The sequence below is a fragment of the Parambassis ranga genome, chromosome 5 (genome assembly GCF_900634625.1).
Source record: "Parambassis ranga chromosome 5, fParRan2.1, whole genome shotgun sequence".
NCBI classification, from domain to species: domain Eukaryota; kingdom Metazoa; phylum Chordata; class Actinopteri; family Ambassidae; genus Parambassis; species Parambassis ranga.
Window position 1 is genome coordinate 23,970,481 of NC_041026.1, and position 15,698 is coordinate 23,986,178.

At 43.7% G+C, this 15,698-nt stretch overlaps 1 protein-coding gene across 5 annotated transcripts in view; it reads left to right on the plus strand.

The window, feature by feature from the left end:
- The window catches only part of sema3fb (sema domain, immunoglobulin domain (Ig), short basic domain, secreted, (semaphorin) 3Fb), a 54,784-nt gene that overhangs the window by 21,883 nt on the left and 17,203 nt on the right, over positions 1-15,698 (plus strand). For 3 of the 5 annotated variants that reach the window (XM_028405638.1, XM_028405637.1, XM_028405639.1), the window contains exons 3-6: positions 13,059-13,219; positions 13,579-13,641; positions 14,151-14,270; positions 15,479-15,568. In XM_028405638.1, coding sequence (XP_028261439.1) covers positions 13,059-13,219; positions 13,579-13,641; positions 14,151-14,270; positions 15,479-15,568 — 434 coding nt within the window. The remainder of the gene's footprint in view (positions 1-13,058; positions 13,220-13,578; positions 13,642-14,150; positions 14,271-15,478; positions 15,569-15,698) is intronic. The other 2 variants (XM_028405641.1, XM_028405642.1) reach the window with 1 other exon arrangement.

The following is a 15,698-nucleotide window of genomic DNA, read 5'->3' on the forward strand; positions in this document are numbered from 1 at the left end:
GATACAAAGAAAACTTAATTAAATGAACTCCCTCAGAGTAGATGCACCATAGGTTGTAAAGGAAATTAGGTTAAACCACTTGTCCTCCTAGTCAAGTGACCCTGAAGGAAATCAAGTAAAAAGACACTGTGGCTTTTAATAGATAAAAGAGTCAGACGGACAATAATCCACAGTGTGTTGTGATTCTCTAGTCTCAGTTGCATTGGCAAATAGAAAAAGCAGACAAAGTGAGCCTGCTAGAGGACATGTATTGTAGTACAGTGAACTTGTTTGCTCTGTTTAGACCTTTCATTTACCCTCCTCCCCTCCCACCTACTCCCCCTGCTGTGATCTGCTGTCATGCCAGCCTCAAACGTTATAAATAACTGTGGATTTGGGAGCCTTTCCATGGGTTTGTGTAGGAGAGTCCCATTGTAAGCTTCAAATGTTTGAGGTCAAAGCCAGGCTATCATGCACCCAGAAGAATTATGGATGTGTGAAGTGCGAGTTTGTTATTGAAATGATAAAAGGAAGTCCTTTAGGGATACTATATCTAACCACTCCTCAACAAAACAACAATGTGGTTGTTAAAGGAAGTGTGGACTTGTCAAATAAAAAGCCAAGTGTTTAGGAGGATACAGAAAGCTTTTTTCTCCACCTGGTTGTAGTGCAACACTACTGGAGAGCAACAGCTTTGACCTCTAAGTGCACTCGCTCTCAGAGAGATTTCGGCCTGTGACAGACTATGATGCCGCACCATTAGCTGAGATAAGGCAGGCACGGATTGAGAAGCTCAGATCAATGAGTCATTATGGGGAGTGCAGAGCAGTTGTGGTCAGAGTGGGATGCTTATAGTCGTGGCTTAGTGGCAACGCAGCCCAGCAATCCCTCAGCCACTTCCCACAACCTGCTGTGAGGCCATCCTGGTATAAAAACCCAGCAGGATTTTCTCTGGATTAACAGTTGATTCCATGTCAGATATGCTATCCAGGAATAATGAGACAGGGCATCAACCTTTTCACCCAGCACTTTTCAGATTTCCACAGCCATCCTGCAGGTTTATTACCTTGGCACAGTTTACATTACTTCCCATTTATGGATTCAGTTTTTCTGTGGAATGTCTTCAGGCTGCAAGGTTTCAGGTATTCTCTCATGTTTAGAGGATTTAGCTTCTATTGAAAAATGGCCAAATGGTCAATGCTTAACAGGTGTTTTCAGCTGAAAAGGATCAAAGGATAATTCCCAATTTAGGTCTAATTTTTGAGGTCTTAGACATCTTTTTGTGAAGTTACAATAATGTTTGATGTTAATGTTTTGTTAAAGTGATCCCTCAGATCTGGGGTCATTAATTTATTTGGAGGAACAAAAAACAAAGCCCTGAGCCAAGTTTCAATTTCAGGTGCAAAGTTGCCAAATGAGCAGTAAATCAAGTGTTATTACACATTAGTCTGTTGAATTCATATGTTGGCAGATGACAGTAGGATGGATGCAGGAAACACATAATTGGAACCACTGGTGTATGGGAGCCCAGCCCTGGCCTCATTCTGCTGTATAGTCCAGCCATTTAACATGCCTTTCCTGAGGCACCCTGTTCTCTTAATGACCCCTTTTGAGTTACTCTCTGACTACATTTTGGCTGATATTGATCAAACTTGAAAGGGGAGCCCTTAAGTGAATGTGTAAAAAGTCCTGGCAATCAATGATTGACAGTTGGTATTTCCCTCATCAAGGTCACCTTGCCAATTTTAGTGTGTAGACGAGCTGCAGGGAAATCAAGTGATGAGTGAGAAAGAGGGTTTGTTTTGTCTCTTCACATTTGGCTGTACCAAGGGGAGGCTGAGCTGAGAGAATGACTTTCAATCACAGCAGTACTTCAGCTCCCAAAAGCACGGCAGAATGCAGCTGAAAGGAGAAAAGGGTAAATCGATATTTCTGCCACTAGCATATCTGCACCCGGCTTGGTAGGCAATTACAGCTACAACCAATGTAACAGGGACAGAACCACAGTATTTTTTACAGTTAAAAATTAGTCCAAATGTGTAAATCATACTTTCTGAGTGTGTTTTTCTTAGCCATTTGAGTCTCGTAATACACACTCGTTGAAAAGCAGATGTATAGCCCTGTAGTTAGAGCTCTGCCAAGACAACCTGTGGACTTGAATTTCACCCCCAGAAGTGGCTACATGTCACTATTTAACCTGGTTGTACCTGTAGTCACTAAATACATTCTGACAAGCACATTTCCTTCTAACCTGTTTAAATAAAAGCTGCTTGCTAAATGAAGTCCTGCTGGGCTGTGAGCGAAATGTAAGAACCATCAAGTTCACCACTTATGAGCTCCTTATTTAAGGTCACATGCCGTTAGAGTTATGTTCATAAACATCCCACCTCTTTGAAATAATTCTTTTTGGCCAAGAATGTGAGAAAAACAGGAGAAGGCTCCCCTGATTTAGAAAGCACGTTTCCTGACTTGGGAGAGAAATGAAGTGTTTATGGTGGGGCAGAAAGAGGCTGTGCAGAAGGGGTTTATGAGAGAGGGGAGAGAAAGAGGATGCTTTGGCTGCACGTCTCTCCTGCTTTCCTCTGAGGGCTGAGTTTTTGGTCAATGCAGCCAAAGCAAATACATCCATGTTCCACCTCAGAGGAACCAGTGTCAACCTTTCACACGCTTCTTGCTTTCTCTTATTTTGTACCTTACTGATTTGCACATGTGGAGGAGCTCACTTTATGTCCCATATCTCATGATTGCATTGTGCACTACAATATCAAGTCACACTTGTTGTGTGTGAGGTACTTTGCTATGCATATTATCTGTACTTGTCAGAGAGATAGACGGAGGGATGAGATCCAAGAAGTCATGCACACGAACACATCTCTCTCTCTCACTCTCTCTCTCGCTCTGTCCATCACCCTGCAGTTATCAGGCTGATTTTATCACCCTGTTAGCTGCCGGGAGATTACCAGTGACAAACTGGGATGGCTAAGTCGGCTTGGTAAACTCGTTGACCCTGCAAACCACCACCCACCCCCCGAGCCACTATCTTCTTAACACCGCCATACATGGGCATAGAGCATGGTCTGCCAAAATAACAGTCTTAACACAGATAAAGCCTTGAGGAACTGTCGAGGTGAGGACTGCATCACATTATGCACCTTAAAGGGCAAATTCAGTTGTTGACCATACAATAAAGTACCATTTGCCTTAGCCAGGGTTAGGATATACATATACTAAATATGTTTGTAATCTCTTGTTAATCTCATAATTTCTGATTTAGTTTTTAAATTTTTCCCCTACTCCTGAAACTAAATCTCTAAAAAGACTAGAAAGAGAAACTGGCCAGGTGGGGACAGCCCTCCCACCAGATTGATTCCTACAGTCAGTTCTCAAGGGAAGCTATTATCTTGTTCTGACTCAGAAAGAGGATAAGATCGCAGAGCCTTAGAAGGCCCTTTAAAACGACCATGGTTTACAAACAGCAGGCTTATAGCATCAGAGATCATGATGGAATCAGTGACTTTTGCTCTTTGCTGTCTTGTAGTTTCCTGATTGGTTTCATTTGATAACAGAATTATATTAGTTGAGTTCAGAAGGACCTAGCCCTGTGGCCCTCAGTTCCCATGAATGCATGTGTTAGGAGTGCAGCCTGGCTGACGGGCCTAGCGAGGCTGCACCAGCAGCACAACAACAGAGCTGTTTATAAAGGATAATCACCGTCATTTCAGATGAGTGCTCTTCAAAGAGAAAGTAAGTGATGAGGCAAAATGTATGAGGCTGATGACATACGTGGCAAAACCTGGATTTGTTTCCTAATCCCACTTCCTGTCCCCAAGGCCTGGGAATCAGAGGCACATCGGAACTCAGCTGATCATCGGCCTCTGCTCATGGGGGTAGGGGTGGGGGGTGGTGAGGTCTAACAGCTTCATGCTTCTGTCGACTTAATCTGTAACACACCAAGTATGACTAATGACCACAGAAGCTCCACATGGCAAATAAAATATTGAAAGCTCTCCTGCCTACAACTGCTTCTTAACCCGGCCCACCCAGCAAACAGGAAGATGAGCACTGAGGTGGCACTGCAGGCGCTTACCCAGGATGAGGGATCAGTGGGAGACCAGTGGGAGGCAGAGACCTGGAGCACAGCCACAATGGCTGCTGTCACAATCTGTCCTGCCTCCATGTCATTCTCAGGAAGGGGCTGGAACAACTGGCCTCCTACACTGTGACCCCCACTGGCTCAACAAATAAGGCATTCATAACCGTGGGGCATGACAGTAGGCCAGATACATTGAGTTGCCATATCCTGTGTCTGTTCAACTGTAAATCTTCCACCGGCCTGTCAGGATGCACCTGAGAGACATAGGGATGTATTGTTGCTCTGAGACATCTGCCTGAGGTGGTATTCTTACAGATGCATTCAGGATGCCAAGAAAGCCCTTTTTAAATAAATAAGAGGAAGATGTTGTTCCATTGAATCATATAAATATAATCAGGCACTTCCCTTTATTGGACAGAAAAAAACTTGTAAATACTTGTTTGTGAGACTGCAGAGGATAAAGACTTTCTACACCCGAGCGCAGCATGGAAACTAAAAGAAACACTCAGCAGGAAGTCAGCCTGTGGCAGCTTAAAACTGTGATATATAAACTATACATTTGATGCCATTTAGGATGTGTGATTATAACGATCGTGGAAAGCCCTGAGCAGACTGATCAATAAACAGCTTTCAGTAAGTGTGAATACAACTGAACTTAGAGGCTAAGTTTGAGGTATCATTTTGGCCTATTTCTTCTTTTCTTCTTTTAGTTTTAATGAACTACTGTATTTATTCAGTCATTTTTGTGAAGATGGAGAGTTCTGTACCTTTGAAGAGATAATAAAACTGAGAGACATCCATCTTCATTTTACAAAGCCTGCTCAGGTCTTACAACCTTCTGTTTCTCCCAGGGGTCCATACACTCTGGACTTAGAGATGGTGGAGTGTGTCTTTGCCTCTGAGTGTGTCCTGTGTGTGTGGATTGTAGCCTTAACATGAAGCTGAGACATACCAGGTCAAGATAAGGGAGGCTAAAGGTAGCAGGACCCTTTTGGCTTTGGGGTTTTATGTTTAGTCTTTGTGCTAATTCTGCTGTGCACTGTCTCATATAAATACATGTCTGCTATCTTGCCTGGCCTCAGTACTAAATCGGCATTAAAATGAATTTACCAGGCTGGATGTACTCAGGAAGCCAGAAGGTATGCACATAACTGTGGCTAGACAGATACCATATAGCAGTGATTTATTGGGTCTCAGGGTGTAGTAATTCACAGTGGATGTCCACTGAGCTGGAACTCTGTGCTCTCTGTGCTGGGAAGTGTTAGAGTGATGGCAGAGAGGTTACAACCCTGAGCCCAGTGAGCCATGCTCAACATACACTTTCACTCTTTCCTTTACCTCTGATGAACACAGTCTCATTGCGATTCTAGACAGGCCATCCAGTAATGCCACTTTACCCAAGGCAATCCCTGTTTCCTGATTCCACTCAGGCTAGGGAGAGATAACCCTGACCCTGAGCTAATCCCAGATTAAACCAGAACATAGAACACTGCTGCTTCTGTCCAGTGACCTCTGACCTCCTGGTGTGTTCTGGCTCAAGCTGCAGCACCCCACTGAGACGCACATGCAGGTTCTATCAGAACGCCATCCAGAGAAGGCAGCAGCATCTGTGCCGTTTAAAATAACCTGAGGAACTTTAGAAGGAGGCAGCAACCTGTAACTTTTCAGTCTAGAGGCTCTTCTAAATGAGAATGCAGTTAATTCAGAACAACAGTAGGCAGGAGCAGGTTGCCAAAGGATAGCAGGACATTGACATGTGGGGATGGGAACGGGGCGAGACATGTCACTGCTGAAGTGGAGGCTGTTAATAAAACACATGTCTGTTAAAACACAGCCGTATTTGTGCAGATGTGTGTGATTAAATCAAGACTCTCAAGGGAGGATCTCCTTCCCTACTAGTTCTCCACGTTTCACATCCTCCTCAGCTGGACCTCTGCTTTTATATGTTTCTTCTAGGTTGAGGAGGAGGAGGAGGAGGAAGATGTTCATTTGTTTGCAGAGAGGACGCAGGTCTAACTGCACAGATTATTGACTTAAAATGTATTAAAGGTTAGAAGATACTGCTATACTTAGACTGATACATTTTAGGTCAATTCTCAAGAGCACATCTGTCTGCTGTTATAAGCGTTCACGTAAAAATGGAGACAAATGTGGTCCTCCTCCCTCCTCCTCACCCCCTCACCCACTCAGCCTGTCCATCAGCTTGCTGGACTTGGCAGGCAACAGGAGAGGGGCTTAGGTGATAGGAGCCAGAGGCCCTGTGATAAGGCCGTCTCTCCGCATGAGAGCTCATCAGAGCTGACAGTGAATACAAATTGGTGCCATTAGTGAGGAGGGGGAGTGGATGCAGCAGGGGTGGGGCACTACAGTGGCTCCTAATTATAGAGCTGGTGAGCCCCCCAGGTCGATGGGGGTAGTGGAAGGGTGCAGGGTGCAATAGTAACGAGGTGGCGACGGCAGCGGCAAACAGCAAAGTGTCACATCTCCCCCTGACACAAAGCGTTGTCTGAAATACTGCGAAGACAGACGTGGTGCTTAATGATGTGTGATATGGGAGCGCTTTTAGTGCATATCCATTATGACGGATCACATTCAACATGTGTTGAGACAAGAAAGGGTCACACCTTTTCCCAAGTGAGGGCACTCAGCAACAGAATACAAACAGCACACCATGAATAGTGAAGGAGCTTGTTTTTTTTTGTAGTTCAATAATGGCTGATGAGGCTAGATAGGAAATTGTACAAAGTCAGTTATTTATGTGGTTTTTTTTTCTTTAAGAAAACGGTTAATGTAGTGTGAGATATTTTTGTCATTTTTCTTTGAATCCTTTTTCATCATCAAAGAGCAAAGGTGTCCAGTTGTGGCGTGTGATGTCCCTTGTTTGATGTGTTGGCTTTGGTTTTTGCTTTTACCCCAGAGGTGGAACTAGGACTTGTATTTGTCATTCTTGGTGTCAGACCATGTCAATTTCACAATTTCAATTTTGAAGTTAAAAGTCAGCAAGAAACATTTCTCATGTTGATGCTTTCTAGCGTGCAGGTGTTCGTACAGGCATGCGGTTGTGTCTGTGTTTTCTTTCATAGCAGAGGTCTGCAGAGCCTGTCCCTCCACCAGGCTGCAGACACACTCCCACAGGATGCAGCAAAGCTTTGAGCACATCACAATAGATTACCACTCCTCTGTGGGTCAGGTTCTTTGGCATTATCAGTAGGCCAGATCATATCTCTGGATCCTGTTCTTTTGCATATTTGTCATCTGTTGAATAAAGCGCCCTATTAGATTTTTCAAGCCTGTGATGACTCTTCTTATCCTCTGGCCTGCAGAGTGACTAAGGCGAGCTGAGCAGCTGCTGCATTCTCATGCATCGTTCCTTTTCATTTAGCAGCACAGCTAACCTCATACCCACTCTGCAGTAATCACACAAGCATTCTTTAACAACTGTGTCACTTCTCCACAGGATTTGAAGCGTGCAGCTTACACCAACCCAAATAAGTCATGTAAACGTTTGACATGGAGACAAGCTGTGATGAGAGAAGCCATTACAAGGAGAGTGAAGGAAGTGGGCTCGTGGCCCCAAAACTGGCTGATTAGAAGTGGCACGCACTTGTCCACGACCAGGAGAAGCTTCTTTAATCTCCATCTTCATGTTAATGTGCTCAGTGATTGCCCCTATATTAGGTGCTTCCTTATCCCGAAGATGCAGGAAACGTCTGTGAGAAAATTATGCTAGATTAAGATAAGACAATGAACACAGATAGAGGCATCTGGATATAAGCCAGCTCCTACTGTGTATATTTAGAAGACATTTTGTTGTGTCTTTTTTTTTTTTAGGTCAGATTTACACGCAACAGTTAGATACCACATGTCATTTTTATTTAACAAAATTTAAACTTAAACTTGAAAATTTTATGTTGTTTAAAAAGTTTAAATTAGTTCCTATAAATAAGTTTTCAGTGTTTTTTTATGAGACTAATTTCATCACAGACAGAAAAGCATGGAATATTCTCTTACTGAGAAAGATTGGCATGTTTATAATGGATAGGTAAACAGAAATCTACTAAAGCAACATTAGAACGCCAGGCTGGGGTAGGATGAAGACAACTGACATGATCCTTCCACATCACTCTGCAGGTAGCAGCTGTTTATGGGCTTAGTCTCAGCCCTGATACTCAGGTTCATCTCTACTTTGGCTAACATAACAAACAAGGTGAGATACTGTACCTGGGTGAATAAATGCACCTTTATGCTGGTTTACAGGCTGCATACACTTTAAAATTACAGTAAGACATTTACAAATGAACAGACATTGTGTAATGTCCTTCATCTCTTAAACTGTGGCACTGTGGCCTGAGGCGTCTCAACTCATTACTGCACCTTGTTAAAAGTTGACCCAACTGCCAGCTAGAAAACCTTGAAATTATGCCCCAAAAGTCTTCTTTGTGCGTCTCCATCACTGCTGTCGCAATGGAGTCTTCCTTCAGAGGAATAATAAGACTGACTTATCTGGAGTTTTCTTCCTCTGCATTAACAGTGTTGAAAAAATTTGGCCAGGATTCCTGACAAGCTCTGTCTTTGATGTGTGAGAGCACGCCACCTCCCCCGCCCCCTTTTAAACACCCTAATTATCACTCTTGCCACTGTGTGTGCGTGTGTGTGTTTGTTCATGTGCGAACTAACACACCTCTTTCTGACAGGTTGGAAACTGCCTCAGGACACTGCTCAGGTAGTGCAGCTTGTTTGTGATGTGCCAGGGGCTAACGGTGTATTTCTGTCACTTCATTATATGACTTTAGAAGATTGATTCAAACCCTATTTAACACTACAACTTTTATTCAGAGTTGTTTTCTACTCTTATTGTGTCACAGATCTTAAAGTCGTCCTTGTACTGAATGACAGGATGATGCAGTGGCTGCACTTTCTAATTATCAACCACAGGTTCCACGACTTAAAACCACAGAGCTGTGAACTGAGCAGATCTTTGTCATGCTGCTCATCATTCCCTTCTTGTTCAGTGTCCAAGTAGCAAACCACAAATGTCTGTCTCTTTCCACCCCATCCTCCACCTTACCTTCTATACTGCAGGCTTCAAGCAGCAACACGCTCTGCTCTGACACTGGCAGTGGCCTGCACTTTTAATTTGCCCAATTTGAAACCAGAGAAATATGCAGTGGGGTGGAACACCCATATCAGTGTCATGTAGCGTGTACACTCCATGCTGTCAAGTGCAAGGATGTGTGTTTACTCCCGTCTTAATTCTCTCTGTCAGTGTTATGTTTAAACACACTCTCTGAAGTTTTCCATGATCCAATCACTAACCTGATGCTTCTTGTGATTTTGGCAGCAAAGGTTTGAGTGGGCCGAGCTATGTACTGTTAAGCCATGCTGGATGCAGTAATTGTTTCTTAATGAAAGGAAGTTCTAATGTTACAGAAGAACACTGCGGGGTAGGGATGCATTAACGCTGAATATGATACATAAAATCTAGTATCCTCTCTCCCTTGTGTGACTGCGTGGTGGGAAATAATTTCATATAAGACAGTGTGCTTTCTTATTTCTGGAGTTGTGATTTTAGAGGTGCTCTCCATGCCAGTGAACTTTTTCCTGTCCAAACATATTTCCAAAGTAAACTCGGCCCGTTGGCTATTAATTTGAGATGGAGAGATATGCTATAACATGCAGGTCTGTAGCTCAGGAGATCACCGTCAGCAGCCAAGTATTTTCTCAGGAGGAGGAGGAGGTCTGGCTCAGTCTGACAGTGAGGCATGTATCTCCCCTACTGTATGTTTCTCTACCTCATTTAACTAGCAGCAGATAAAACACATTTGTATAATGAGCAGGAAAATGTTGTTTCCAGTAGAACTAACAGGCCTATCTCCTGCAGCTGAGGGGAAAAGGAAACCATACTTTACTTTCAACCAACAGAAACCAATAACTTAATAGTTATTTCAAATAGTAAAAATTTACAGCCCATTTTCTTTTTTCTTTTGCTGTTGTTTGTTGCTTGTTGTTTTTTCCCACAAGCATTGTTAAATTTTAAAAATTGAATGACTTTTGGAAAAAGACTTTTTGATGAAAAATTGAAAGTGAATGATACAAAGAAAAGAACAAGTCAAAGCTGAGGGCAGAGTTTCCCACAGTGTGTGTGTGTGACAACGTATAGCAGGTGGATGTGATACTGCCATTACAGGGGAATGTATTCAGGTCTAATCTATTTCAGATCTCTGTTCTCAAACACCAGCAAAGACCTTTCTTGTGGTTGGAGAGCAGTGTTGAGTTGTGGGAACAGGCAGTGGGCTGTGTAGCCAACAGCACCTTTGAGATGCAGGGAGAGAGGAAAGACTGTCTTTGTTCAGCAGACTGAGGAGAGTGGAGAGTGAAGTGAGCCACTTCACTGCTGGGCTGAGAAGCTTCAGCTCACTCTTGTGTAATTGCTAAACTTTCTACACACTGCTACACCTGAACATTCAATTCTGTACAGTCCAGGTGTGAAATACACCCTAGTGCATCATTCACACTACTGAATGAAAATGACAACAAATTAAAAATATTTTGTGCGTGCATACTATAAAAACCATACCTGAGTGATGGAAGGGTGGGGATGTGAGGATCAGGTTCCCTCGCCAACTTACTTTCACCTCTAATAAAGCCATTGCCATTCCACAGGGGGTAAGCAGTGTGTTCCTGAAACAAAGCCCCCGCTGTGTGTGTGCAGACCCCCCAAAGTGAACCTTAAGCCATACATGCAGTAATGGGCTACTTTAAGAGTCTGGCTCTAACACACACTCATACTCTACTAAACCTCCAGGATAAGTCTGTGTGTGGAAAATGCTGTCATGCCCTAATGTGGCTGACAAAGAACACAGTAGCTCAGCCTCGCTGAGCCTGTCCTGTTTCAATAGTAATCTCCTACTGTGAATTTATACTTCTGTCTGGGAAACAGTGGATTGACTGTGCAGTGTAATGTATCTGAGCCCATCAGAATGTGACTAGATCAGAAATTGTTTGTAAATTTGATTTACCTCTGTCTTTGCTCAGTGCCAGCTTTTCCAATTACACTTACAAGCACAATGACATGTGGCCCTGCCTGAGGCGAACGCTGGCTTTGGGAGTGAGCTGAGAAGGGCTGATGTCTATGAGAATGTGTTTCTTGGAGATGATTCAACAGGTTTATTTTCATGGCATAAGAAAGCCCAGTGCCATGTCAGCTCCATGTGCAGCATAACCTTGTCAGAGCCATAGAAAGCTCAAGAACATCCTGCAGTGTTGGATTTCTTCATCATCGCAATGATCTAAGTAGCCCTGGCCTGTTCTACATTACAAGTGGACATGGAGGATAAGGTGCGAGGAAAGACATTCCATTAGAGTTCATTATTCATGTTTTAGCTGTGACATAGAATTCAGAGCACATTTAGACGGATGACTGTGAGATTAGATTACACATGTGTTTCCTAATGTGCAGCTCTGTGCAGGGCGAGTTGTTGCTTCGCACCGTACACATTCCCTCCTCAGCTGACAGATGGCCCCATCCAGCTTCTCTCTGACAACAAACACATACTGAGCAGTCGCTGACAACCTGTTTCAGGAAGGGCTTCGACTGGCCCCAGAATGTGTGTGTGTCATTGTTATCCTGTGTGTTTCTATCTGCACACTGAGGGGGTGTATGGGGACTCATCATTCAACTTAAAACTGGAACACAAATAATCACAGGGTCTGACCACATGTTGCAGCTCCTCCGCACAGAACTCATGACAGCTGCCAATCACTGTGCTGACCTGTAAACAGTCTTCCGGTGGGCACAGTTATTAAATCAAACTATACAAACATAGCAAATCTAATGCTATTAATCTTCGCTTATTGACGTAACCCCATGTTAAATTTAGATCTGGCTTGAAAGACTGGTAATATCAGATTCCATAGGGAGTCTGTTTAAAAAGGTCTCTAGATGTGTTTATTTTAAGGTCCGATGGTGGACATGTTGATGGCGTTGCATGCTTGGGTGTTCAGGGCTCTTCCTCAGAAACACCTCACAGGAATGCTTCTCAGTGACTTCAAACACATAGAACATGACTGCACATACAGAGCTTGCAAAACATATTGCCCCCAAAAAGATTATCAAATCTCAATGCGACCCCTTCTAATGTGTACAGATCTGGGATTTTGTTTTGTACTTTTAATGATACACCTATTTTCTGATGTGACATTATGTAAACAGTCAGACAAAGCTAACTGTATTTGACAATTTATCCTTAGGTTTCCCTCCACCACATTTCAACTGTTAAATCCACACACAGAGAACCTTGAAGTGGGGTTCAGCTCTTTGTGGTTGGTTGGTTATAGAATAAAGCTAAACAGTGAAACGGGACTTTCCTGCTGTTTGAGTGAAACCTCTGTGTTTGCCTAACAATATATGTGAATGCCACCCTCTAATGCCTCTCCCCTATAGATTGTGAAGGAGTGTGTTTGTCTATGGTGGGGTATGGAGCCAGTCGTATGGCGTCTATGCTCTGCCTCGATGTGATTGCTGAACCAAGAAGAACATATCAAACAAACACTCCAACACGGAGCTGTGAGGAGATTGGGTTACTCTCAACATGCAAAGACATGTAGACTGCATTGTGTTACCAAAGGTGCACACACCCTTCTGACCTTCACAGTGGTGTCCATAGAGTTTAAAAGCTTCTCTATATGTGGCATGAATTTAGTCATACCTGTCAAAGTAATGTGACTATGACTCCTCAATGGAAATCACACACTGACACTGATGAGAGACTTTCTCGATCTTTTGATCCACCCAGGCGGTATTAAGCCATCAACACACTGTGACAGACACTCAGTAGCGCTTGTCTCTAATGTGCAGTGTTAAGTTACAGGAGTGGTGGAAAACCATCAGATAAGTCCACGCAGGGGTGGTATGAGGAATGTTTCAGTTGTGTGTGTGTGTGTAACAGCAGCTGTCATTAATGCCTACAATCCTGTCTCCATACAGAGCTGAGATCTACTGCTACCGCCCATCATTTTGCCTACCTCCTGAACACATCAGACTACCGGATCCTCCGTATGGATGAGGACCACGATCGCATGTATGTTGGCAGCAAAGACCACATCCTGTCCCTGGATCTCCATGACATCAACAAGGACCCACATATTGTAAGTCTCTTCCCATACTGAACCTCCCCTCACCCTGATTCCTTACCCCTAAAATACAGTATGATGAAGCAAGCGCTTTTACTTTAGTGCTCACAGCAGCTGTCTCTGGGGCAAAATGTTCAGCTCTATTGGCCCAGCAGTCATTTTGGTTAGTTCACATCTAGTTTTTGTTGGATTGCACTTTTTCTGGTGTTGGTTCATTAAAACACTGTAACTGGGTTATGACAATTCCAGCAGGACTAATAATAGCTTGGGTGGATATCCCTTTTTGCAATTTTTGCCCCAAAATCCAATAAATGCCAGTGATGTATAACCGGCTGGATTGTAGCTATAAAATGTGCTGTGTTCCCCCCTTGCAGATCCACTGGCCAGTGTCTGAACGAAGAAGGATGGAGTGCCTTGTGAGTGGGAAAGATGCCAATGTAAGTACGCGTGCTGACAACCCTCATAACTACAGTTAAGGTAAATTCCATCAACTTGATATTATATAAAAAAGAAAATATACAATTTATTAAATGTATTGAATCAAAAAGAATACAGCTCCCTTCTTTGTTCAGTCCGGTTTTAACGTGTGTAACCTGTTTAAATGGCACTCACCTGTTGGTTCAGAGTTGGCCCAGTAAAAACACTGGTTCCCTCGTGTCTAGCCAAGTAGACAGAACTGGATTAAAGCAGAAAGGCCCAGTCAATCTCACCATCCTCCTGTCTGCCAGGCCAGGGTGGGGAGCACAACACCACTGGCTGATAGTTTAATAGATTGCCCAAATATATAAATATAGAAGCACAGTATTACTGGCATGTTTTTAAAACGTTTTGAGCTAGTCTCTATTCGGTAAATCAGCAGGAGGTGCACCAATTAAATACGACTATGAATTCTTTTACATTTGCATGTGTGCTGCAGCTTGATTTACTGAAGTCTTTGTGTTTCCAGGAGGAGTGTGCAAACTTCATCCGTCTGATCGAGCCATGGAACCGCACTCAGCTGTACGTCTGTGGGACAGGAGCTTACAATCCCGTCTGCACCTTTGTCAACCGAGGACGCAAACCTCAGGTTAGGAGTAAAGACTAATGTAGAGGCCGAGCAGGTGATTTAGCAGTAAACAGATGTCTCCATCTGCATCATGAATGGCACAGCTTGCCTTTACCTTTTTCCCTTACCCCAGCTCTTACTCTCTCTCTCTCTCTCTCTCTCCACAATACATTAGGCTCACTTTATGATGATTTTCTACATCATTAAGTCTGCTGTGGTACCACGTGTCCCCATATGGCAAAGCAGCCAGCTACATCAGCCTCACCAACACACAGCTGTTGTCCCCTGTGAGCTGTTAAAGCTACTCTGTTTAGTCTCAACCTTTAATGGGACCTCTTGAATTTCCTAAACCAAGCCAGGCATCCGTACCTCACCACACTCCCCTTTAACACCTCACTCTTCTTTAAATATCACACTTGTTCCCTAATGATGACCTGGGGACTTTTATAAAAAGCAATAAATAAAATGTAAATTTCCCACTGGATTCTCCCTGGAGATCACAGAGGACTTGCAACAGCTCACATAAGCCCCTGGTTGCATATGGTTCCTACATGACCCCTCGCTAATGAAGGGCTTTCATCCAGACGCTCACCTATCCATCCTCCCTTCATGCATCCATCCAGGCCACCCGCCAGCCTCTACCATGTGAGACGTTGGGTAATTGGAAGTTGGAGCTCCCATTATGGGGTGCGGAGTGGAATGTTCCAGTTCTAGTCCATTAATGAGAGGGCTGTTATTTTCTCTGTCACACTGAACATGCAGGTCCGAGTCGTACCCCTGTGTGCGCAGCATTTCTGAGCTGGGGAGTTAACTATGATTGCAAAAACATGGAATGATATACTACACACAGATGCATGCACACACACATCCTGACGAATACAAGAGGACACATGTTTAAAGTGTGAGCAGTGTGGCTGGTAAACTGTAATAGATAAATGTTTTGCTTTGGCAGCAGCTTTTAGGGGTTTGTAGCATACTGTGACGGCCTTTATTGACTCAACCATAGGAAGGGATAGAGAACTATTATTGTTGCCTTTTCAACCATCTGGTCAAATAAAATTACACACAAACACACACACATCTGTGTATTTTCTTTTTGTGCACTTGCAATAGTTTTAGTGTGAGGACTTTCTCATCGTGTCTGGAAGTCAGCACAGACTCCAGAAGGGCCTCGGTGCTTCCTCATCAGTGGCGTAACATCCAGACTGTATTGCTGTTTCCTGTTTTAGACGTCCATGTATCTGCAGATGGCCCAGGCCAGAGGAAGGGCTAGCCGCGCAGCTGAATCCAACGCGGTGCACGAGACACTTGGACTAAAGGTGCGATGTGGGCCCTGTCTGCACTGCAGCCCTGCGTGCTGCCTGGGCGCGTGGTCTGTGGCAGCATGCTCCTTCTCTCTGTGTCAACATCATCTTTAACCTGGCCATCATTTGTTTATCTCTGTAACAT